Source organism: Polyodon spathula, chromosome 20, assembly GCF_017654505.1.
Source record: "Polyodon spathula isolate WHYD16114869_AA chromosome 20, ASM1765450v1, whole genome shotgun sequence".
Classification (NCBI taxonomy): Eukaryota; Metazoa; Chordata; class Actinopteri; order Acipenseriformes; family Polyodontidae; genus Polyodon; species Polyodon spathula.
The window spans coordinates 30,185,658-30,209,596 of record NC_054553.1 but is presented as its reverse complement, the minus strand read 5'-3'; the positions used below and the strand labels follow the sequence as shown (position 1 = coordinate 30,209,596).

The following is a 23,939-nucleotide window of genomic DNA, read 5'->3' as shown; positions in this document are numbered from 1 at the left end:
TGTCTTTTCATCCGTGTCGATTTCAGTTGGAGAAGTGGATGTGCAGCTCTGTGCAGATTAAGCGGTGTTTTATGGATTAACAAATCAACACAGAATTGAACTGGGGATTTCAAGGCACAGTAGCAGTGTTTATCCTGTCAGAAATATTTCAAGTTTTCAATGCCCAATAAATAAAAAATCCCTCAGAACTGAGATGAAAGGTTAGATCCAAGTAATCATTAGTGTCACTTAGAGCACATTACCTTTTTGAAGATGAAGCCGTTACAACTTGCAATACCCCGCCAACATTTATGTTTGGAATAAAGGCTCTTCTAATCCAATAATACCTTATTAAGTATTAAAACCTGCATCCATGTTTTGTTATATCCACAACCTCCTGGATTATAATTTCAGGGATTAATAGAAACATAACTCTTATCACCTAAACCATGTGAACGAGCTAAGCCATTCCCTGCATTCTTCAATTAAAAGTGATTGTGTGCATGGTTTAGGATGTGCTGCCTGTCTCGTATGTTTGTTTAACGGTGGTTCAAGATATTTCCACGTCTCAAATTCGAATGATATTGTGTCCAATCGTCGTATATAGTTCTTACTTATCTGTAATTAATTAAACTCACAATAGTTCTGTATTTAGAAATACTGGGAAACCTACAGAATTCAGTAATACATTTCTTAACTGGAAGCCTTTTTCAATGACACTTTGTGGCTAATCCCAGCTCATTAGGTTCATTTACCCTTGCGTTTGAAACCACTGAAGTGCAGGAAGGAGATATTGAATCTGCGCTGGTTATCTGAAGGCCCGGTGGAAAGATGCCTTCGTAATGAAGTGGAAAGGGCTTGACACAGCCTGCAATGTGCCCAGGCTAGTGCAGTGAAAGCTTGTGTGCTTGTCTTTTCTGCTGTGCCTGCACAGGGAGAAGGAGGAGCAGCTCGCCAGGCTGACAGCGCAGCAGAAGATACAGGCCCAGCAGGCAGAGGGCGCTCTGGAGCAGTTCAAGAGGCAGGTGGCGCTCAACTCAGAGAAGGTGTACTCTGAAATGAAACAGCAGGTGAGCATTGATAGTCAGTCTCTTTGTATATTCTACCACTTGAATCTGTCTTTTAATCCGTGTCGTTTGCAGTTTAGCTTGGCTCTTAGTCACTCTACTGTACAGTTCTGTGCAAGTTAAGCAGCATCATATGAATTACCGGAAAGACCAAATCAGAGCAGAATTAATATAGTAATAGTTTGCTGTGGCAGATGCTGTTTTATGCAGTGTCCTTTGCTCTAAAAATGCTAAAATGAATTTCTTCTTTCATTCTTTTAACAAGCCGGAAACTACATTTGAAAGACATTCTTGAACAAGAAATCCCAATGAACAACCGTCTGTAATAATATTACTTCCTAATAACTTTAGGCAACAGGTAGCTATAGAGTCTTTGATTTGTCTTTAAAACACCAGTGCACTTCTTTGAAAAGAATGACACAGCATTATTCAGCGGAAATTCCTGTCCTTCTCACAGCTGGATGAAACACGGAATCTAATACTGACATCATACAGCAGTATTCCTACTCTTAGGGCTGGATTCACAAAACCATTTAGTGTCATTAGGACTTTTTTCAGTTAGTAGAAACACTCCTAATAAAGTTAACAGCCTAGAAATAAACAACTCGGATTTCATTTAGGGGCTTGTGATTAGTCTACAATTGTTTTATTATCTGTTTTAGAGAATGCAAATTATGTTTTCTTTTTATTCAGATATGAGATAGTGATTTGGAGTAAATCGCTTTGAGAATTTAGCCCTTAGTCTCTATAACCGTTTATAAAAATCTGACTTTTTGAAGATTCCTCCCATCGTTGTCCATTCCCTGGTGCTGTGTGAGGTTGGGCACAATGACCCGTACAGCAGGGCCTGCTGTCTGTAATCTTTAGCAGCAGAGACAAACAGCTGTATTTAATTTGATAATTTCATTATTTTGGGTTGTTTATCTGTTAGCAAATAAGTTTAGTGTCCTGTCAATGCTAGATGATTCAGGGTTAGTTTATTCTCCTGCTTGATTTGAGTCAAGAGAAGCCAGATGCTTGGAAAGTCAGTTCAGCGCCACTAGATAAATGATTAAGTAAAATGAACCTAATTATGGTAGATTTTTTTGGTTTGTTTTTTACTTTTACAAGGGCATTTAAATCAGGTATGTATACCGCAGATCGTTAACTACTCTTCAACTGCATGCAGACTTTCTCACTGGAACAATACCCATTATGTTTTAAATTACATCACTGTTTCGTCGCAGTGTACTCAATGTGTTTTAATGGTAATAAAAAATGTTACAAGTCACAAAGGCCTTTATTCATACAGCGGGACGTACTCCTGATGCAGTTTCCAAACATTGTTCACTGCAGATTCTTGAGTAAAGCATGTACATGCAATTGCCGCTGCCTTGCTCATTTATTAGAAAAAAACCCAGCTGTTGCATTACATCCAAGCAATTAAACATGCAGTAATGCTGGATATTGACTTGTTTTTGATATACTGGGTGACCTGCCATTGGTGCTCCGTCTGTTTGAAATGCTCACAAGTATCAGATTATGTTCATCACAGTAACGGAGGCACTGCTCACAATACTTATCATATCAGGTTGGAGCTTATAGAGCTGTAGGACACTGATGCTGACAAACATTTCCGACTGTCTTCAACCATCATCTTCATGTTTTGAGGAAGACATTCCAGAGGGGACCTCTAGTCGCTTGTCAAAGATATTTTGTCAGGTTCTCTTGTGGAGTACAGCGCAATGTAGCCACAATGTATCTGCAGTGTTTCAAACTGTGCTGTATTAGTGTGGCTGATAACCCTAACAGTGCTCCCAGGACATCGCACTGTAGCTGAGTTATGCTGGATGAAATGCATCAGAGTTTCATGAAAGAAACAGGCACACCATAACCTCAATGAGAGTATCCGTTTCAGCTTCTGCATATTACTAATTTATAATGCACTTCAAAGCCGTTTCATAGGGGATGACTTGCAGCCTCAGATTTGGTATGCAGCACATCCTGAGCACTGCCAGACCTCATTATTCATCTTCTTATTAAGAGTTCATATCCTGCCATGTGCCATTGTGTACTTGACCCTACTTCTTACAGTGACAATCCCACCTCCCCATGGCACCGCACAGCACAGCCTAATGGACAGGTTTACAGAAACGCCTCGTGGCCCCAAGCAGAGCCCCAAGCTGTTCAACAGATTCATTAAATGAATGCCTTTCTGATTATTGTGGTAATCAGAAAGCAGACCTTGTTAACAGTTCAGTTGGTTTATGTTTCACAAAGGTGGTTTGCAGCTCCAACACCCCCAGCTTATAAAGGTTTATCATAGTAAAAACATAGATCAATGTAATAAGGCATAGTGAATGCATGGTGAGGGATAGGCAGGTATGGTAAAGCATATTAACTCCTTAGGGTACACAAGAAATTGTGCGTTTGTTCCAACAGGTTCTTCTTAAAATACATTTAACAGTATGACAAGGAAACTGACAATTAGATGCCCAGATCCAACCTGTCAGTTCAGTGTAAACCATGTTTCGTGCACCTCATTGTACAAATAAGAAAGTTAGCATCATTTTTTATTTGAGGGACACACATGTCCCTTGTACCTTAAATGATTAAGCATGCAAATTATGCATAGTATAACCATGGGAATACAAAACTACTCTTCACATTTACTGTGGTAAACATTTATAAGGGACAAACCATAAAACATTCTTGCATTAGGGATTTTGAACAGTATTTGCATGGAGCACAGTTTGGCGTTGGGCTTCAAGTAGTCCTGTTTGGTGGAGTCAGGCGTGCGACAGTGGGCGCACTCCAAGTTGACTCTGTGTACATTTAAATAAGTTAGCTTTATCTTTGAGGCCATAAACAAAAAATGAACTGTTCTCTTTCTTCCTTTGCAGATGGAGAAAGTTGAGGCAGATTTGAGCAGATCAAAATCTCTCCGTGAGAAGCAGTCTGAGGAGTTCTGTTGGCAGGTCCAAGAGCTCAAGCAGCGATATGAGCAACAGGTTGGTCCTTATTAGGAGGTTTTCTTTTTCTTCTGTATTAATGAAATGTGCTTCTCACTGTCCAAGACTCCTTCAAGCACTTGGGTGGGTGGTTTATTACAACACAGCTTGTAACTTTGCAGGACTGCACATAGTTTAGCCTCTAAAATATTACAGTTCTAATTTATAAATGGGCAGATTTTGGATCATAGGCTGTTAACATATGATGCATTTTATAATACAAAATAATTAAAGTGAATCCAAAATGTAAAATCTGTAGCAAAGGTACAAAGGAAAACATTATTGCTTTTCCCTTTATCACACGATTGATTGCCTTTGATTATTTTTTTTTTTATTTTTTAACAAACACAAGGTTATCTGTACCATGGGATCAATCTGTGAGAGAAAACTGAAAGATCTGCTTTTACCAGCACAGCAAGTGACTGACAGGCCTTTCAGAATTAACGTCAGAATGTGACAAACACACCAAGTCTGGTTTTAAAATAGGAAACCTCCTGGGTACAGAGCGCAGCCCAAAATTAAAACGACATCAATATTAAATTACAATCTCCGAGACATCAAATGAAGGGTTTGCTCTAATGACGGGTTCGTGCAGTTCAAAGCTCTGTGAGAATGTCTCTTTCTATTCCCAAGATGTCGAAGCAACGTGCTCCCAGCTGTCATTACAGCGAGGCAACCAAAATAAAATTCCAGTAGCCCGATTGCCATCTCCTAGCCTGGGGATGGAACTGGCTGCTTTGGAAGCGCTGAAAGATGTGTTCCAGGGTATTGTATGGCTCAGAAACGTTGAAGGAAGGAATAACGAAACTACTTTAACGACTGGATCAGGCCAGTTCCCACACAGCAGGTTCCGCTATTGAAACATGCGCCATGTACAACTGGCGAGCCCGGCTGCAAAGAAGCATGCTTGTGCAATTAGAAAATGAAGACGGAGCCATCTATGTCCTCTTTCAGCAGTGAAGCACTAATAACCCGTTCATGATGAACACGGTCAGGTTTACTGCAGCATTTTTGCCTTTCTCTTTGTGTTTGTGGTGCTCCGTCAAGCCGCTGTATGAGAAACAAAGGTTTAGTTCAGGTTGGAATGCAACCAAACCACTCTACCCACGAGCATTGGCATTAATAGTGTCCGAGAAATTATTTATTCTTTGAATCCTTTCCATCCTTAAAATTAGCAGATTTTTTTTATATAAACGCATCATCCTGATTTAAAAAAAAAAAAAAAAGCTTACGTTTTGGGTCTTTCCATGTTGTACCCTTTTAGGAAGAGAAACCATGAAAGTTGAAAAACACAGTAATGCACAACTGAGGCTCAGCAGTTTGTATTCAGAAACCTGAACAACAAAAAAAGAAGACTGCTCAAACGCATGGCAAACAGGGAGATGCTCCACAAGCCTTTCATTGGTTTTCTTATGTAAAATACACTCTTGCACAACAGCAAAAACAAAGAGCATATTCTAGCAGCAACCGAAAACAATTAAACCCTTTAAAATGTGTGGCTATTCCAGCTCTGCGTTCACACAGCACAATACTCGTCTTTATATAAAAGAGCAATTTAAATGCCATCCAAACCGACTATCCCAAATTGTGCAATGACAATAAAGTCAAGTCAATCGCCGCTCTCACACTGTATCTGGCATTTAAAAAAATCTAAACAAAAAACCCCAGCACTTTACTGTTTGGCACACAAGCTGCTGGAGGCCATCCCAATAATGGCTCCAGTGTTCCAGCCTCTGGTAGCTAGCAGAGTCCCTGGAAAGGTCCAGGGATGAGCATCAGAGAGGGTGGGGTCTCTCTAGTGTTATTTATTTATTTAAACAGGGAATACACAAGTTATATAGTGAAGAACCCTAATTTACAGCTACCTTGTTCCTGTAGGGCAGTAATACATTTAAACAGACAGTATTACAAAACGCTATCTTTGTTTGTTTGTTTGTTTGTTTTTGTTTTACCCAAAACATACTTTCAAGTCTTTATCCAAGAGAACAGTGTTCCTTCAGGGTGCATTGGCATACTGCAGAGCTTGTTAGGAGATTGCCAATCTACCATAGAGGAAGAAACTTTATGAGCAACAGGATCCCAGTGATTCAGCATTAACAACGTGGCTAGGTAACCCGGTCTCTACCCTCACTGCTTCCGGTGCAGAGAAGAGGCACCTGCCCTCTGTCCTCAGTCGCAGTCTTGTACTGATTCAACTTTTACAATAGCATAAGTAATGACTTGCTTCTCCGTTGAAGCTGGGACATTTTTGAACATCTTACTACCCATCTACCCTTTGTCTAATTAAAATGAAAAACAAACACATGTATATGTTTTCAACATACATATCAGCTTGTTCAAGATAAATCATTAACTATATAATTAGATTTAAGAATGGGATGTTTCAGAACTTGAATGTACTGGTTACAAGTTAAGGTAAGCAATAATATTGTTTGGTTCAAAGAAGTCCAGACACTTATTGAAACTAAGCAAACAGTCTTGAGCTGTATTGTTAATGCTTATACTTTGCGTTTTGATCTTGTTGTATAGATAAAAGATTCGATCTGGGTTCCATATCATATCTTTAAAAGTCAGCTGCGCAACTGAAATAAAGGTATAGAATAATCTCCCTGTGAGCAATGTGCAGCTCCCCCCCCCCCATTTTTTCACAGCAAAAAAAATCCCAAACTCTGTGCTGAAGAGCCCCCCTGCTGAGGCCAGACGAGTTGCCGCTCTCTCTCTCTGTCCCGCCCTGCCTCGCTTGTCTGATGCACAGAGCCGTCCTGCCATCTCTGACAACTTCACTGTTACAGGACAGGCAGGGGGTGATAATCTCATCAAGCAGATGACAAGGTGCCTCCAAAGAGTCTGCTGCCACTGCTACTGCCTACGGCTCTGGGCTGACAGCGTTCGTAATGATGGGTTGGTGTCAGTAACACACTGCAGCACAGTGCAGCTTTTACATCACCTGCATGCGTTAGATTCACCATTTTATAAAATATAACATACAGCACTTAAAATTGTTGTGCCAAAACAAGAGTTCCGTTTTAAAAATATAGAGTAACCATATATATGTGTGTGTGTGTGTGTGTGTGTATATATATATATATGTGTGTGTGTGTGTATATATGTATATTTTAATACATTTTAAAAAAGCCTTTTCTCTTGCAAGATTGTGTGAATGACAGTTAAACATCCTTTGAGAGAGGTCTCTTGCAGGTTAATTTTACAGGTATCAGTTGTGAATTTTTTGAAGCTGTGATCGAAGAGATTTTCATTACAAAACAAAAATAACTTTTACATGTACCTTTGCCCCCAATTCGGGGGGGGGTTGTGTCAAACTGTGAGCGGAGGAAAACATTTAATGGAGGCGCAGAGCAAAAACAGATTGCTCTTTGGAATTTTTTGTTGCAAAAATAGCAGGGAGTAGTTGTCGCAAAGAGAGGCTACAGCTTTAAGACTGAGTGGTCCAGGCGATTTCCTCTCTGCACAAATAGGATCAATTTGAGCAAGATTCCTACTGTTAGCTCCTTTATTCTGTGTTTTTTTTAATCTTGAGAGAAGCAATTCTCACACTAAATTCATATGCGCCTGCACACACACACACACACACACACACACACACATATATATATATACACACAGAAAGAAAAAAAACACAGTCTTCTTTATTCTTCTTATTTTGAAAATCCACCAAAACTGAAGAAAAATCCAAGTGACTGTTTTAAGCAGCTGTGTGGCCTGGAGTTCCCTGGAGAAGCTGGCTTCCTGCAGCCCCCCATTCATCACCTGCTTCAAAGGCTGCATTGCTGCCTATAGTTCACAGGCCAGGTAGGGTGCCATTGTGCGCAGTCTGAGAGGATTAGTATCAAAGATGTGAAGACTAGGCCTTCGGTCGTGGGCTGCCATTCAGCCCTGGCAGGGAGAGCTGAGGACCGGCCAAGGTCACAGTATCCAGCATGGTTGGGATGTGGAAAGGGTCCTGGGAATCAGCTTCTTGCTATACAGTCATGGTGGAGGCTAGCAGCACAGCAGGTGCCCTGCTGATACATGTGCATCTGTTTGTGTGGGTATACCGTAGCTGACAACGAGATAATGCCACCACCGCTCGCTCGCTTGCTTGCTTGCTTTTTCTTTCTTTCCATCTTTTTTTGTTTCTTTAAGAAAGAAAAAAATAAGACAAGCGTATGTACGTTTATAAAACTGTGCATTGTATTAAGAGATACGTATTTTTATTTTTTTTAAAGAGATGTACTTATGAATGTAGAGGAATTATAATTTTGTTTTTAAATGCCGTAAAAAAAGAAAAAGCATTAGGAATAGATTAGCACTGCAGAATTAACCCTTTGTGTCACTTCTTTTGCAGCCTGTTGGGGAGACAGTAGTAGTCTAGGTAGAAGTGATTTGCCGCAGCTCAGGATGTTTTTATGTTTGCTCGTATTCATTTGGCCTCTGATTTGATTAACGTGGTTATTGATTATTATTTAAGTATTTAAGTAGGGCTGTCTGTCACATAGTAGAGATGGGGCTGGCTAGCTCCGGTCAAAGGGGGGGATGATTATTACTTCATTATGAGAGCGCTGGCCTGTACTGTACTTGGGAGGGGGAGGGGGGGGAGGCTTGCAGACTTTTACTTGTAATAATTAACAATAAGTGAGTTAACGATGATGTAAAAGCACTTGTCAACTCGATTAGTTTGAGGCAAGAGAGAAAATAAATGGAGCCGTGGACAAGTTGTCATGACGACAGGGATGTTCTGCTCATGAAGTGTTGCTCCTCATTGTCCAATCAGATAGTGGAGCTAAAACTGGAGCACGAACAGGAGAAGACGCACCTATTCCAGCAGCACAATGCCGAGAAGGACAGCCTGGTCCAGGACCACGAACTGGAAATGGCCAATTTAGAGAAACAGCTGCGAGCCGCCATGGTGCAGCATGACAGCCAGACACAGGAGTGGAGGAAGCGGGACAAGCAGGTAGGGGCATTTTACTGCTTTGTACTTGTTTTTATTTTTTGAATCATTATTGTATTTTAATTTTTTTTTAAAATGCATATATATATATATATATATATATATATATATATATATATATATGAAGATCTATAATTGTTGTAAATTCACATTTTTTATACATTTTGTTTTTTCAAATGAGTGCAGCGCGTGGCTGCGCTGGTTAGGGTAGGCGTTTGTTTTTTCTCTTCGTCTTCGTTGTTATTCAAAGACTGAAAAGATTAATCTGCAAAAACCACAGGTAGCCCAGATTAAAAATCTCACGCTGCAGTGTAAATCGGGCCTTTTATTCCAAACCCTAGGTTGCATTTTCTTTTCTCTCCCTGTTTTGTTGGATTGGGATCACAGATATCCAATCGCGGAAGCATTTCGGCTCTATGAAATATGATTCGGTTGGTAGGGGCGTCCATCTTCTTTTATTTTCCTCTCAGCACTGCAGGTAGCCATCAATGGCCTGCCGTAAGCTTCCGTTTTGTTTTTCATTATTGCATCTCGGGCCAGAATTAATTTTTTTCTTATCATTTTATTACTTTTTTTTTTTTTTAATATAGTCACTGGGGGTTCTTGTGGTAAGGCGATTACAATGTCACTTTCTCCCCCTCATCAGGTTTGTTTGCGGGGTTATTCTGCCCCCCAGTACCCATCCCCCATGGTCCCTGTGGGATGCCCTTTGACAGACTCACCCCCAGCTGTGGGTGTATTTGACTCTTCAAACTTGTGGATGAAATGTGCATTGTCAGCATGGAAAACCTTTATTAGTTTCAAGATGTAAATGGGTAGAGCTTCGGGGTATCAGGGCCAGGCTCCAGTGGCGCGGGGACCTGTGCTGTAAGTATCTTTTACACAGATGCTTATTCAGTGCGCAGGATAAAGGTGGTGGCGTCCGTGAGCATAGTTTAATGATACACTCTGCTTCAGCAGCTCGGCACTGGTACCCAGTATTAAAAGCGTATTGCTAACAGCCATTTCTGGGTATGAGCATTTTGAAAATTACTGCCAAAATGAATGTAATATTGTTGGTATTATTTTTTTGTATTCCCAAATGTAGGATTTGTTTGCTTTTTTTAATTTTGATATATATAATTCCTTTGTAAATTAGAGAATGGTTGCTGGGTGTTATCCATGCATGGCTTTCATTATGTAAAATGCGTGCATCCACTCCATTGCCTGGCTTTATAATGAGTGGTTATGTTGTGAGCAGTTTTTAAGTTGGATGTAACTGTGGCCAATCATTATAGCGTAGATTTCCAAGTGATGCCATTTCTGATACCTGAGCCCAGTGAACGCAGTGGGCAGTGTAAAGTTTTTGCCCAGCCTGGACAAATGCTAAACACACGACTCTAGGGTCTGTGCGGCAGGGAGTGTGATTGGCCACTACAGGGAGAGTGCTCAAGGGATCATGGGTAAAATGTATCCACTGATTTTCTTCACCAATATTTTGAAGGCTTTTTGAAGTTATGGTTAAATTGCATCTGTAACTTTCTCTGAATTAAGAAATATGGCAATAAACTTCAATGACAGACGTTCAACTAGAAGTCTTGAAGACATCGAAAAAGACTTCTAGTCTAAATGTTTGTCATTGAATAATTATTATTCGTTTATTAATGGATAAACTACAGCATGAGTACAAACAGATCCCTCATCTTAATGTAGGTGACATTTATGCTACAGCCTTAATATTCACCCTCTTGAGAGCTGACACGAGTCTCTGAGATATTCTGACAGATTCTAAATACCAACATTCTTTTAGAATCTGCAGCTACATTTTCCAGAGCGCACAAAGGCCAGCCATTGCTGTCTCCTGAGACTTCAGAATGCATTGTGCTCAAAGGTTTAGTTTTATCTATTCTTTTTTATAACCCATTATTGTCTGATGGAGCATGGTTTTCGCAACAACCAAAAATGTGCCAAGAGCATGTGGACGCAGGAGTCTGTCTGCAAAGATAAGTCAGAAGTTGAGTAAGTCTGAGCTGGAACTGAAACACATTTGAATGCAATTGTGTGATTCTTCAGCAGGGGAAGGAACAAATGAGAGCCTCCCCAGGTGTTTCCTTATTGATCGAATTGGCTTACTGTCGAGTGAAGCCTGCCATTCGGAGCCTCTGCCCACACGACACACTAACACTGTGGTTACTACAGCTTGGTTTCTCAGGGTGTCTCTGCTTATTCATTGGGCCAAGCAGCAAGAGGTACTGATCCCACCTGTTTGGCTGTTCAGAGAACTCCTGACCAAGTCCTGTTCCGAGCCAGGCTCCTGTCTCCGGGCTGATCGTATAATTAAACAAGTTTGTAGACCTTAACCACGTGGCACCGAGGTGCATTTGCAATGGGAACAGGATCTCATTCTCTGCTGCCTTAAACATAAAAGTCTGTAGACTGGGGGGATGTGGGACAAGGGACCAAAATTTATCCATCTGGTAAAATTCCTAATGAATTTGCCAAGTCGGATTCCTTTCCTGCCTGGACATTGAGGTCAATTGAGGTTTATCTTATTTGTGCCGAACTCGAAAGATGTCCTGCAACTTTTTAAACTTTTTTTTAAGCAGCCCTGGTACTATGTGAAACTCTACTGCTGTGCTTCAAATTAGTGTCACAGACCTAAAAGATTGGAAAATGTCTGCAGTCCTTTGAGCTTGCAGTGAGGTTCAAAGATCAAAAGACAAGCAAACAGAATCAATAAACATATTTTTCTCTCTGGAGACCAAGATCCAAGCTGGCAGCCAGTCACTGCAGGATAGTTGTTTACCCAATAAGACTTGCCTTAAGCTAGTTTTTATTATGTGCGTAACAGTCCGAGACACTGAGATGAGGGATGGGGGAAGGCTTGTTTGCAGTTGTTGCTGGTTCACAGCTGTGTTGAAATGAGAATAGCAACCAGAATCGGTTCTGCTGTTCCAGTTTATCTTTTTTCATCCCTTCTGTTCACGCAGAAGGCTGCGTTACCATAAATCTCCTTCCTGCAACCTGAACTGTGTTGGATCACAGGGTTCATTGTGTTACACCTTCAGTGTGGAACTGAGATTGGAAAGACTGAAATCTTTTCTCTAAACCCAGAGCTTAATCTGGTCCTTGACACCTGTTGCTGCATGCACTTTAAGATTCAGGATTAATCACAAAACTAAACAGTTTGAACATAGTTAGACCCCCCCCCCCCCCCCTTGCCGTGCTTCCCAGTTAATCATATTGCAAAAAGTGACACAAACTGGGTGCTGTACTTAGTATGGGTTGAGGGTCTCTAGTGCTGGATTCATTCAAGTCATGTAATCCCAGTGAAATATGTAACACGATGTTCTGTTGTGACAGTTACCAACTGCTTTGGAGAGCCAGCCAAGCAAATGCACCATGACAGGAAACTGGATCTGCTCAAAGATCAGGAGGGAGGGGAGGGATTAAGACGCAACTTCAAAGGTTTACGTATTTAGAAATATGATTTGTAATTTAAATTTACAAATAAGAACCTTTCTAGAAGTAAGACCCCAGTGGGTTCAAGTTGGAGGTAAGAGCTTGTAAAATAATTAATACTAAACTAGTTATTTTAATGAAACTACACGCAGAACACATCTCCTCAAAGCATTAGTTGTCTTTTTCTGTTGGGAGCACTGTTACACATTCCTGCAAAGGCACCACACAACTATTTTTGGAACTGTTAGGTACGAGACATGTGGAGAGCAACCAGGAAGAGTCTAGTTAAGTTTGAGAAAATTAAAGGTTTTAGTTTTCAAAAAAGCATGCGGTCAGAAAATGTCTACCTTTCTCTTTGTTTTTATGAAGTCTCCACTTTATTGCTTCCTTCTTATTTTTAAACAGCATTTATACCCAGTGTTTACAGAGGTTGTGTGAGTCTGACCTACCTGTTAACTACACAGGAGCCTCAGGGCATTTAACTCAACATTGTGCTACTTTTATTTTTCATTGTTTTAAGAACGCCCTTGCTGCTCTTATTTCTAGGAAAAGCACATTGCACTTGTAATCACATTTCAAGACCCCTTTTACCCTGCTGCACCAAGGTCTAATTTCTGTGTATGAATTGAGTGCTCTGGAAAGCATTGACTTCAGCTCTGTGCAGCTGTGCCAGTGGATATATACCTGTCCTCTGTAGTACTCCATCCACATTACCTGTTTTCAAAAGGTGGCAGGCGTGCATTGTCTAGGTATATAGGTTATTGTTTAAAGGGATGTGGTCTCCCGAGCAGAGGCTGCCTGGTCACATTGAAGTTTGTGAGGCTTTTGTGATGCAAGTTGCAGAATTGTTAAGATTGTTGCCACTCTCATTTCACTCCTTTAAGTTATACCTAATGGCACCATTCCATACATCTCCTCGTCCAAGTTGTTTTTCAAAATGATTATTATATCTGACACCATACAGATTAGCATTTACTTTGATAGCCCCAGACTCAGGACTCTTCAGTGAAGAAGACTGACCATTGAAATTCTTTAGGGCTGTTGTCTTTAACAATCAGTTTTCTTATGTTGCAGGCTTGCTTTATTGATCATTTTTTCTCCAAATTATTCCTGCACCCAGAACTGCACAATCAGTATCGTATGGACAGCTGTGTGGAGATCACAGGGAGGTAAAGCAGAGATCAGTTTCCAAGCTAGTGATTGGCAAAATGACCAAATTAAGACCAAAAAATTTTGACTTTTTCTCTCACAGTCCTGTCTGTTTTCAGACTGTGCAGTTCAATGTCATGCTTGAATGTTTAAAAAGCTTATGATGACAACATTGCAGATATCCTGTCTTCCAGACAGCCCCGCTTCCTATTTCACAGAGTTTTTACTAGTAATACAGTACAGTGCATTGCTAAGGAGCGAAGTCCCAGTTCAAGCCAGGTTACCGTTTTTAACCTTATTTATAAATTATAATGCCTTTTACCACAGTGTCGTCTCAAGGCCATTTTACAGACAGGCAGTATTTCTGAAACAATGCAAATATTACCTAGTAGAGCACCAAGCCAGTAAAAGTGGCTTGATAATTAACAGGACCACAAAAATAAGGTTGTAATACAAAACGGTATCTTGTGTTGCTTTGAGATAAATCAAAGCCAAATTATTACTTAGCAAACATTTCTAGGACATCATCCAGCACAGTCTTATCTGCTTGATAAGAATCAGAGCGAGCAGGGAAGTAATCAGCCTGGGTGTCAAAACCCAGACCTGGTGGCCTGTCCGACCTTGAAAACCCTTTCCACTGTCTCTTCAGCTGGGTCCAGCTGCACTGGCATCCTCATTAGCCATCCGGTCTCCACCACCAGAGTCAGACTGCTGTGAAAGTGTATGACAGAGAAGCACATGGGTGTAAGATGGGAATTCTGCATGCAAGTGATGGCCAAAATGAAACCTTTCATATGGAAGCAGTTTCACCTTTAAGGGGGATATTTACAGAAATAGCTACAGTGGTATTTTTCTTGTAGGTAAGATTCCCCTCTTATAGATTCTTTGCTCTATATTTTTAAAGTTTACAGTGCTTGTCTTTTACTCAGCTTTGCTAGATTTTTGCAGTTCTTTTACCGTGGTTTAGCAACTAATCTTCACACAGGAAGGGTTCCTGTTTTTAATGAGTAAATGATCATTCTAATTAAAAGTAAAGATATTATGTAAGAGAATGCATTGCCGTCTCTTTGTGTTGTGATTATTTCCCAGTAGAAAGCGGCCTTGAGCCACAGATGTATCGTATCTGCTGACATTTTTATTTGCAAATGCTGTCTGATAAGCTACCAGCTCAGCAACGGCCCTTCCTGGGCAGGAACTCTACAAGAGTGGCCCCCCATGGAAAAAGGTTTGGCAAGCTGTAAAAAGTCTACATATAGAGAAGTGCTGCCGAGTAACATTTGGACATGCTGCTGAACAGTATGGGGTGGGGGGAATGGGGGCACGGGCTAATAACGCGCACAAAACTGCAGACAGAGTCTTGACAAATTAAATAGTTCCAGTCATTACCGAGCCTCCTGGCCTTCACTTCCCAGAATGACAAGCTCTTGCCTTGCTTGCTGACATCTCTGAAAGTTTTTACATCTGTTGGTCATTCAGCCACTTGCGGGGGGGGGGTTGTATATGTTCCCATTCTCATTCTTTCATACCCATTGTTTTTAATTATAGCTGCCCCTTTCAAGTTGGAAATATGTTTGGTTTAAATGGTGCTGTCCTTTCATGCTTTTTTGTAAAGTCTCACAGCTGCGATCGGAATAAATTGAAGTGGATTCAAAGGCGGGACTTTAAAGGAAAGGTTTGACAGACGTGGGCTCGGTACCAGATGGGGTTTTCTGATGAAAAGGGTTTAATCCCAGCCCAGGCATCGCTTCCATCAGTTGAACAGTATCCTGTATAGGATTCGCAAGAAATTTTTATATATATATATATATATATATATATATATATACACATACACACACACACACATATATATATATATGTGTGTGTGTGTGTGTGTATGTATGTATGTATGTATGTATATATATATATATATATATATATATATATATATATATATATATATATATATATTAAAAAACAAGCACAAGATCCTCTTGAAGACTGGCAAATGTGGCATTAGCTAATATTGAGAGAGCTGCTTTCCTTTTATCCACCAGAGACCTCGAATTGGAAATGAGAGCTGCAGCTCCGAGTTTAAGCTGCAGCTGCCGATTTGTATTCAGTGTACACGTCACTGCAGGACATGCTCATCTAGGCCGTATTTGTTCACAAAATAGACTCCATCAGCTGTAATATTAAGAAGAGGAAAGCACCCACAACAGCAATTAAAGTGAGGCGCACAGTAACACAGCAAGAGGGTGTACTGAACATAGTGTAAATGATCAATAAAGGAGTATGTTTGCTTGTCCATGCCATGCCCTGATTTCAATACAGAATATGCGCCTGTGTGCATTTCTGTGTGTTAGATTGGAAATATTGCCTTTGTTTTTCTTCTTTTCTGGTTTTTGTGCAGCGCCTTGAACCTTGTGGTGTGAAAGGTGCTCTATAAATAAAGATTATTATTATTATATACAGTACTAGGTATGCATTCCAAGGCTGTGCACACATGTGTGATTCGGTGTATGTATGATTGGTTATGTACATACATGATGCACATGCAGCTGTCCAGATAAGCTGTGTACCTGCCGTTTATTTCCAAAATAAGCACTACATTTTAATTTCATGCATAAAAATACACATAGCAATTCTGCTGCACAGCTTGTATGCCTCTCTTCCCATCTCCCCTACATCTCCAAGAATACAATGTCTTCGGTTACTAGGAAACTGTACACAAGAAAAAACAACCCAACAAACATGATCCAATCTCTGGCTAACCCTGTTGTCTTTGCAGCCAATGACAGTAAGAATAAGAATAACAGTATTTATCGAGTATACTCATGACTTCAAGGTAATGTTTCATTTTACTCCCTGAAAATACATTTTACTCTTTCAGTGTTAAAATTAGAGGGTAAGACCCAAGACCTTATCTGGCGTGCAGTATACATGCATTCACACATACATGAATGCATGCGGTAGATCCTAAAACTGTCCAATGCCATTGTTTGCATCCTTCTCACCTTGTCGCTCTGCCAGTAAAATGCTGGCAGTTAAATTGCTGGCTACCAGTGAATTTAGGTAAGCAGCTGTTATCTGGATATAAAAAGTTATTCTTTAATGCTGCAGGGATCCACATCTACACATCTGCAGGGGTGCTGCGAACACTTGTTGAGAAAACTGAACAGCACAAATGAAATATTCCAAGGAAAACAATTAGGCATCCTTAGCTTAACTTCAGGGCTTATGACTCCTAGATACAGTGCAGCATTTCCTAGGAAAAATATTCTCCCCTGTTAAAATGATCAGGTATACTGGGCTCAGGTGGTCTGTAGTGGAAACAGGCAGAAAGTGCTGACAGTGAAAAAATTATGTTTAGGTTATTTGTCCAGCATGTTTTCAATGTGTCGTTTACTCAGAAGTATTGTCTTATTGCCTCACCCAGTCTCAAGGTCTTTTGGAACACAGTTGCTATTCAGCAGGTCTCTACCTGGCGGTCTGAAATATTATAAAGGACCCTGAAGACCGAGTTATTGTTGGAATGCCTCGGAGCCCTGTCTGTTTTTGCTTTTAATATTATCATTGGTATTACTGTTATTGTCTTCTGTTGTGTTTGACCTCCCATCTGCACTACTACTGGTAGTGTTTGTGAAGCTAGATTAAATATTACCTCATGTTCATAGTATAGTATGATGTAAGTATAGTTATCTTAATTAAAACCTGTACATTAGCATTATTACATCATCCTTCTTTGAACAATAGTAATGATTTGCTTTCAATGCTATTTTTAAAACTCTGCCAAAATGTTGTTTTGTTGTTTCCAAACCCATAAACCTTGCATGAAAAATAAAGTGGTGCAACTTTTAAAGTTCAGATCTAGCAATTGGGACCTCTTTTAATGTGGTCAAAAACAACCACAGCTAAAATTGAAACACTGAAGCAAGGGGGTGGGGTGGGGTTTGTAAAGCGCATTTGTTTTGAAATACAAACAAATGAAAGTGGATTCTTTTTGAAGTTGCCATGACAATGGTTCTTCGCTGGGCCCGCAGCTCCAGGATGGTGGTGTTTAATTGCCATGTGATTCTTAATAACTTCCATCCACGCTGGGATTGAAGACGATGCTGGCTGAGAAAAGTTCAGTGTTGTGTGTTTTTGAGTTATAGCAGTTACAAACTGTGTTGTACTTCTGCATGTCCATAAGGACCATCAGGTACACCTTGCTTCCCGAGGGAGTCCATGTTGCTGTGATGGTCTAACTGGTCTTGGATTGTACTCCTTTCTGTCGATATAACAGTGGCTGCTGTTGCTCTTGGTTGTAAGCATGATCACGTTTAAGGCTCCCGCGGTGATGTATATCCGTGGCAACAGGAGGCAACGCTTCTGTCTGTCTGTCTGTCCGTCTGTATGTCAGAAAGACCTTTGACATCTTGTGAATTGCTTATCCAGTTGTGGTGATCATTGAAATTAACATTCACTGCGATTTCAGCTAGTAAAATCTAGTCTCTGGATTACTTATGCGTGAGTTCTGACTCAGGAGATTGTCTGACGGCTTGTAGGCTGAGAAACTGTAAACTATATCTTGGGAACTTCTTTAATGACATTATGCACAGATGATTGTTTAGAGGTGCCTTTTCTACATTATTATGACTGCCAGCAACACTTTTCTTACAAAACCAACCTATTCCTTTTTTTTTTAATTCACCTCCTAGTAAGCAATCTGAAACATGCAGTCTTATCTGAGGTAACACTGCATGTTTCAGATTTGCTTTGGTCTGCTGGCATTTCATTAATGAAATTAACAGCCAAATGAATGCTTACACGTGTGTCTCATCAGTGAAGAGATTAATGTGCTGGTTCTGCAGAGAAATTTCATTTGAAGGTTCATTAAGGACCGCCATGCAGCATGCTCAGGAATCTCACTGAATACACCCCCCTCCAACCACAGTAAATACTATATTTACCATCAGCCAAGCGTCATGTCATTTAATGATTGAGACTTATGCAAAAAAAGTCTTTAATCTGTCTCTGTTTTTAAGCTTTACTGCAGGGAAGGTCAAACTTTAAGGTACTATGCCTCTCAAAGAAGGATTGCATATATTGATGAGTTGCGGTTAGCGCTTCGGTCCAATGTTCTGGATACAGTGTGACCATGAGAAGGTTCTGTACAGTACAGTGAAGTCACCACTTGAAACCAGCAGTAGTTTCCCCTACACACCTTGCTGATGGTCTTAACTTCCCAATGATTGCATCAGAGGCCAATATGTCCACAGACCCTATGAGGCAGTGCAGTGAGCAAGTGCACAGTGTGGTGGGGTCCGAGGGTGGCTGGGTGGGGGGGGGGGGTTGTTTGACTTTGTTCCTGGAGCTAACCATGTTGCTGTCTCCCTCTAGACCATCGCGGAGCTGGAGAGCCAGGTCCATTGCCTGCGGGAGGAGCGGATCCAGCTGGACACTCAGCGCAAACAGCAGCTGCTGGAACTGGGGCTGCTCCATGAGGAGGAGAAACGGAAAGCCGCCCAGGAGCACCAGGACGCCATCGCCAAACTGCAGGCCGAGATGGACAGGATCAGGCCAGAGCTGCAGAGCGTCCATGCTTCAGAGATGGAGCTGGCAGCTGAACAGGTGAGAAGGAACATCCTCTGTCTGTCAAAATAAACTGGAGTGCGAGGTTCGAGCTGATGTGCGGGATGTGATCTAAAGCTTGTAACTCTTCGTAGCACTGAAACCCTGAAAAAAAAACCTGTGCTGCATCGTTCTGTACTGTACTGTTCCCATCTGTCTTCCATCAGCTACCCTTCACTAAAACAGTGCAGATTCCTGATTTTTTTTTTTTTCACATGAACCTTCAGGCTTTTGTTTCACCACTCCATCTTCTTTGGGTTTTGTGTTTACCAAACCTTTAATTCCTGTTAACATAAAACAGATATGTACAGTACGGCCATCCGGATACTGCAATAACTGTTAAAAGCTGGTATTGATCATACCTTGTAATTTCTATCAGACTGGTCAAAGCTGTGGGCTGTTCTTTGCAGCACATACATCACTTATCAAGCCTTTAAAAGACATCTGGAGCAGATTATTGTGGTATGTGAACGTTCATAAATCGAGCCTCCATTTTGGTACCTTATGTGAGCACTTCATCCCAAATGAATCCTGATCTTAAAAGAAAGCGTCATACAGGAACATGTTGGTTATTTACACAATACTGTAAGAGATTCACATTGCAATGGTGTCATCACTTCTAATTAGCATCAGATAACAGCTTCATCGTCTCCATCTCTTAGGGGCTAGCTGGTGTAGGATGTTGTTGCACTAGCTCTTGGCTCGTATCCGGCTAACATTTCAAGTGAAACACACCTTGTTGTTTCAGCAGCCGTCCACTTCACAAAAACACCATTAAGTGGGCAATGTGCCACTTCATAGGAAATCTCAAAAACATGTTAAGACGCTGATGGGTTGTACCTCCAGTGTCTATTAACTGGTAAACTGAGAAGACTGCACACTGCTGCCAGTAAACACCTTTCTCAACATCCAGAAATCAAGAAAATAAAGTCTCAAGTCTTGCAGTTTGCTGATTTTGTATGTATGGACGTGTATCTGCAATGTGTGTGTGTCTATATATATATATATATATATATATATATATATATATATATATATATATATAATGTGAATAACGACTTGAAATAGTTTTGAAGGCTGTGCAGTAATGGAATGTTTCTCTGTCTGGTGCCTTGCTGTGTTTATCTCCTTTGTAAAGAGCCCCAGGTTCACAATCTTCCTCTTCTGTTCAGCAGAGTGCTGGATCCAGAGCACTGTATCATGAGATAAGCCGACCTTCCCTGGAACACTTTACACTGATTTCTCACACTTCCTAATTTTGTTGATCAAAAAATTCTAAAGCCAGGACAGCAATCACTTGCTTGACACAAGTCCCTGGCTGTTTGTACCAGTGTAAGTCTGGCATTTCACATGATCACAAAAGCTTTCTTATACAGCATGCTGCACTCATTCCAGAACACCCCTTCATTAATAAACAGGGGGGACCAGATATAATTAATCTGCCCTGTCCCGTCCCCCACCTCCACCACCCACCTCGTCACTGAAATCATCAGTTGCCTTTGAACTGTAAAGTATTTGCATATATTTTGCAGAGAACATTTGATCTGGGTCTGAATTCTTTATGTATAGTTTGTGTTTGATCTTTAGCAAACTTTCAGAAGCTAAAAAAATAAGAATGGAAAATTTACAAAACTTGCATTGATATGAATGATAACCCACAAGCGTGCTAATCATTAGTGAGATGCCGTTTGCAAACTGGAGAGTGTTTTAAAATCTGGCATGAAAGTACTAAACAAGTATTGATTATGAAGATAATGAGAGACAATTTGAATGTCCCTGCTGCAGCTGTCTCCGAGATTACCTTTTGATTTGTCCTTCAGACTGCTTCAGTTTCATTAGCTGTGTTTGCAATCATTAAGAATTTTAATTGACAGTCGACTTACACAGTGTATGTGCTTGCAGGTCACGTACAATATTGCCTTGAGAAAAAGCATTGGGGGGAGGCATTGCATTAACTACCTCCATTCAACCTAAACATATTTTCCTATGTAAACCAAATGTTCCGAACATGGTGTACACTCTGTGTATACCATGAATGCCTCAGAAGCCTTAGCAAAAAGACCCTAATGTACTATGTACTGTGAACCTCATATCTAAACACATTTTTAAAAGGATGCACGTTATATTCAGAAACGTTACTGTTGTTTCGGTCAATAAATAAAGTAAACAGAAATTGTTCTTTAACAGTGTTGTTTTTGCCATGAAATAATCTCTCTTGAGCTGAAACAAAGTGTCAGAGTAAATTATGAGTCATCTAAAGATTAGTAAATTAGTAAGGATGTTGCCTTGTCTCCTAAATGAATAAGGAAACACAAAGTCAGCTATGGAATCCATATGGATGTTATGGACATGTTATGTAGGGGGCGTGTTGTGTTTTTACGAGTGAAGATGAAGCAGGTCACAAGCACACGAGAGCAGTGACACAGACAGGCACAATGGAACCAGTATCAACCAAAATACTTTCTTCCCTCTCTGAGTGCCAGTGTTAAACTGGGGTTGCTAAACAAAGTACCCTGGGTAAATTTGGTGCAGGTTGAAAAAAACGTGGCTTGGCTAGTGGCAAAAAGTTCTGTCCTTTACAGAATGAATGAGTGCACGTCAGGGTCTCTAGAAATGAGATCTGGCCCATGTCAGCAAATCTGTCCCGCCTCTGTGTTCTCTAATAAATGTGGCAATTTTGGACAGTTTGAGCTGTCAGTGGACACATGTAGTGTGTAATTTTTCTTATGTTGCGCACGTTCCAGTTTTGAAAAAGCCCCAGTGTTTGATTTTGCAACCCCAATTAGCTAATAACTAATAAGCTTGCCAACTTCTTTTGACTTTTCTCTTTTAACTGTAGATCCAGTGAGCTTCATTGTATACCAGTCTTGTCCGTCATTGTTTAATGTCTGGCTTTAGTTCATTCTGACCTCTTATGTGTAGCACGGATCAGATCAAAATGCATACCCGGCATGTTTTCAAGATCACGCATGACTGCACACCTGGCATGTTAACAACCGCTTAAAGCTTTGCCCTAATACTTCCACCCCCACCCCACCTGTGTAGTGGCTTAATACAGCAAGCACCCTCACCAGAGTCAAGAATGCAGTGCAGGAGACTCTACCGTTACATTGTTGCAGCGTCGCTCTCTAGAACTCTTTGAAACAGAGCATGTCCTTTGCATTGTCAGCAAAGCTTGGGAAATGCATGTATATAAAAACAAAATGTAGAATCAGGTTCACTTCTTAAAGCAGTGAAGACCCGAATGGGGGTGAGGTTATGTTCATGTCACTGTTATGTGGGTGTCTGCTTTGAGGATATGTTTTGAATCGGTGCTGAGCGCACCTGCCAGTACTTGGCTTCAGAGGCTTACTCTTAGCTTCTCACACTCATTGTAAGCTTTTCAGCTGCTGCCTGATACAAACACAGCCATCTCCTCCCTGTTCATCTCGGCTACTTTCCCCCATTGTATTACTAGAAAAAAAAAACATATATAATCATCAAAGAAAACCTGGCTTGTTTACTGTAAATATGACAAAGTGAAGGTTTTAGTTTTTTTCCCATGGCCTGTGCCCTGCTTTTTGTTTGATTCATTGCACTTTCCTGCATCTGTAATTCATATATCAATCATAATCCATCTGTTAATTTCAATCTATAATAAACCCTCACGCCCTGATGCATTGATTCCAAACCAAATCAAGTAAACAACAAATCAAGAAAAATTCTGCCCTTCTATCTGAGGAAGTTCAGTGCGTGAATATGCTGGAATAGAGAGATCATATTTGCAGTTGTACACATGCTTGCTGCAGGGCAAGCAGGGCCCTGTGCACACTTTCACAACACCAGCACAGACTGTTCCAGGCATGGGCCATCCTCAGTGGAGCTCATTTAAAAGCACTCACCTCAGTCATGGTCTGCAGCACTCTGCCTGCATTGCTTTGAGAGTAAACATGCCTGGAGGCTGCACTTATTCTTGTAATGTAGTTTTAATGGAATTAATGAGAGAGATTATACGAACAGACACATAAAATCAGCGTAGGCTTCTGCGATCCTTTCATAGATCCTGAAGTATGAAGTGTAGCACAGCTGCCAGTGGACAGTACTATAATGCTGTTGCTCATTCGGGTATTATCCCTTGCGGTCCGTGACTTCGCTCTTCAGCATGTGGACATTTTCCGTTTCAAACCTGTTTACTACTTTGTCATCAGTGACAGTCAGAAGCTGTCAGGTAATGCTACAGGACGCTAAATCAAACACACACATGTTCCAGCTAATGGCTTATTCAAACAGTTTCTTCTAGTTTTGTTACTCGTCCGAAAGACCTCTGGCACACTTTGGAAAACAAAACAGGAGTTTCAGTTTTACTTCTTCAACACGTTTTGTTGTTGTTTTTTTTTTCAGATTCTAATTTTTTTTTTTTTACATGAAATCCCAGGCTTTATAGGGTAACTTTATTAGAAATGCACTATTTCAACATTTTTAAATGCATCTGCTATACTGCACCATTAAAAAAAAACTTGTACCTTGGTTTATCAACGCTGGGGTTGAAAATGACTAGCAGTACACTGCTGAGCACATGCACACACACATTCGCTTCTACAGCGCTGAAATATTGAACACTAAAATAGTATTAGAAAAGCAAATGGGTCAGATTTTGTAATCTGTCTTCAATGTCAGTTCTGGTGCCAGGGTTCCCTTATCTATCTCTCAAGCATTGCTATCGCCATGGTAACTAGGTGCAAGCCACGGAAACTGCTGCAAATATTTTCAAGTTTGAAACAAAAATCC

At 40.6% G+C, this 23,939-nt stretch overlaps 1 protein-coding gene across 3 annotated transcripts in view; it reads left to right on the top strand.

Moving 5' to 3' along the window:
- The window catches only part of cep112 (centrosomal protein 112), a 107,139-nt gene that overhangs the window by 53,611 nt on the left and 29,589 nt on the right, over nucleotides 1–23,939 (top strand). For all 3 annotated transcript variants that reach the window (XM_041220059.1, XM_041220061.1, XM_041220060.1), the window contains 4 exons: nucleotides 914–1,049; nucleotides 3,929–4,036; nucleotides 8,808–8,990; nucleotides 18,942–19,172. In XM_041220059.1, the coding sequence (XP_041075993.1) occupies nucleotides 914–1,049; nucleotides 3,929–4,036; nucleotides 8,808–8,990; nucleotides 18,942–19,172 (658 nt within the window). The remainder of the gene's footprint in view (nucleotides 1–913; nucleotides 1,050–3,928; nucleotides 4,037–8,807; nucleotides 8,991–18,941; nucleotides 19,173–23,939) is intronic.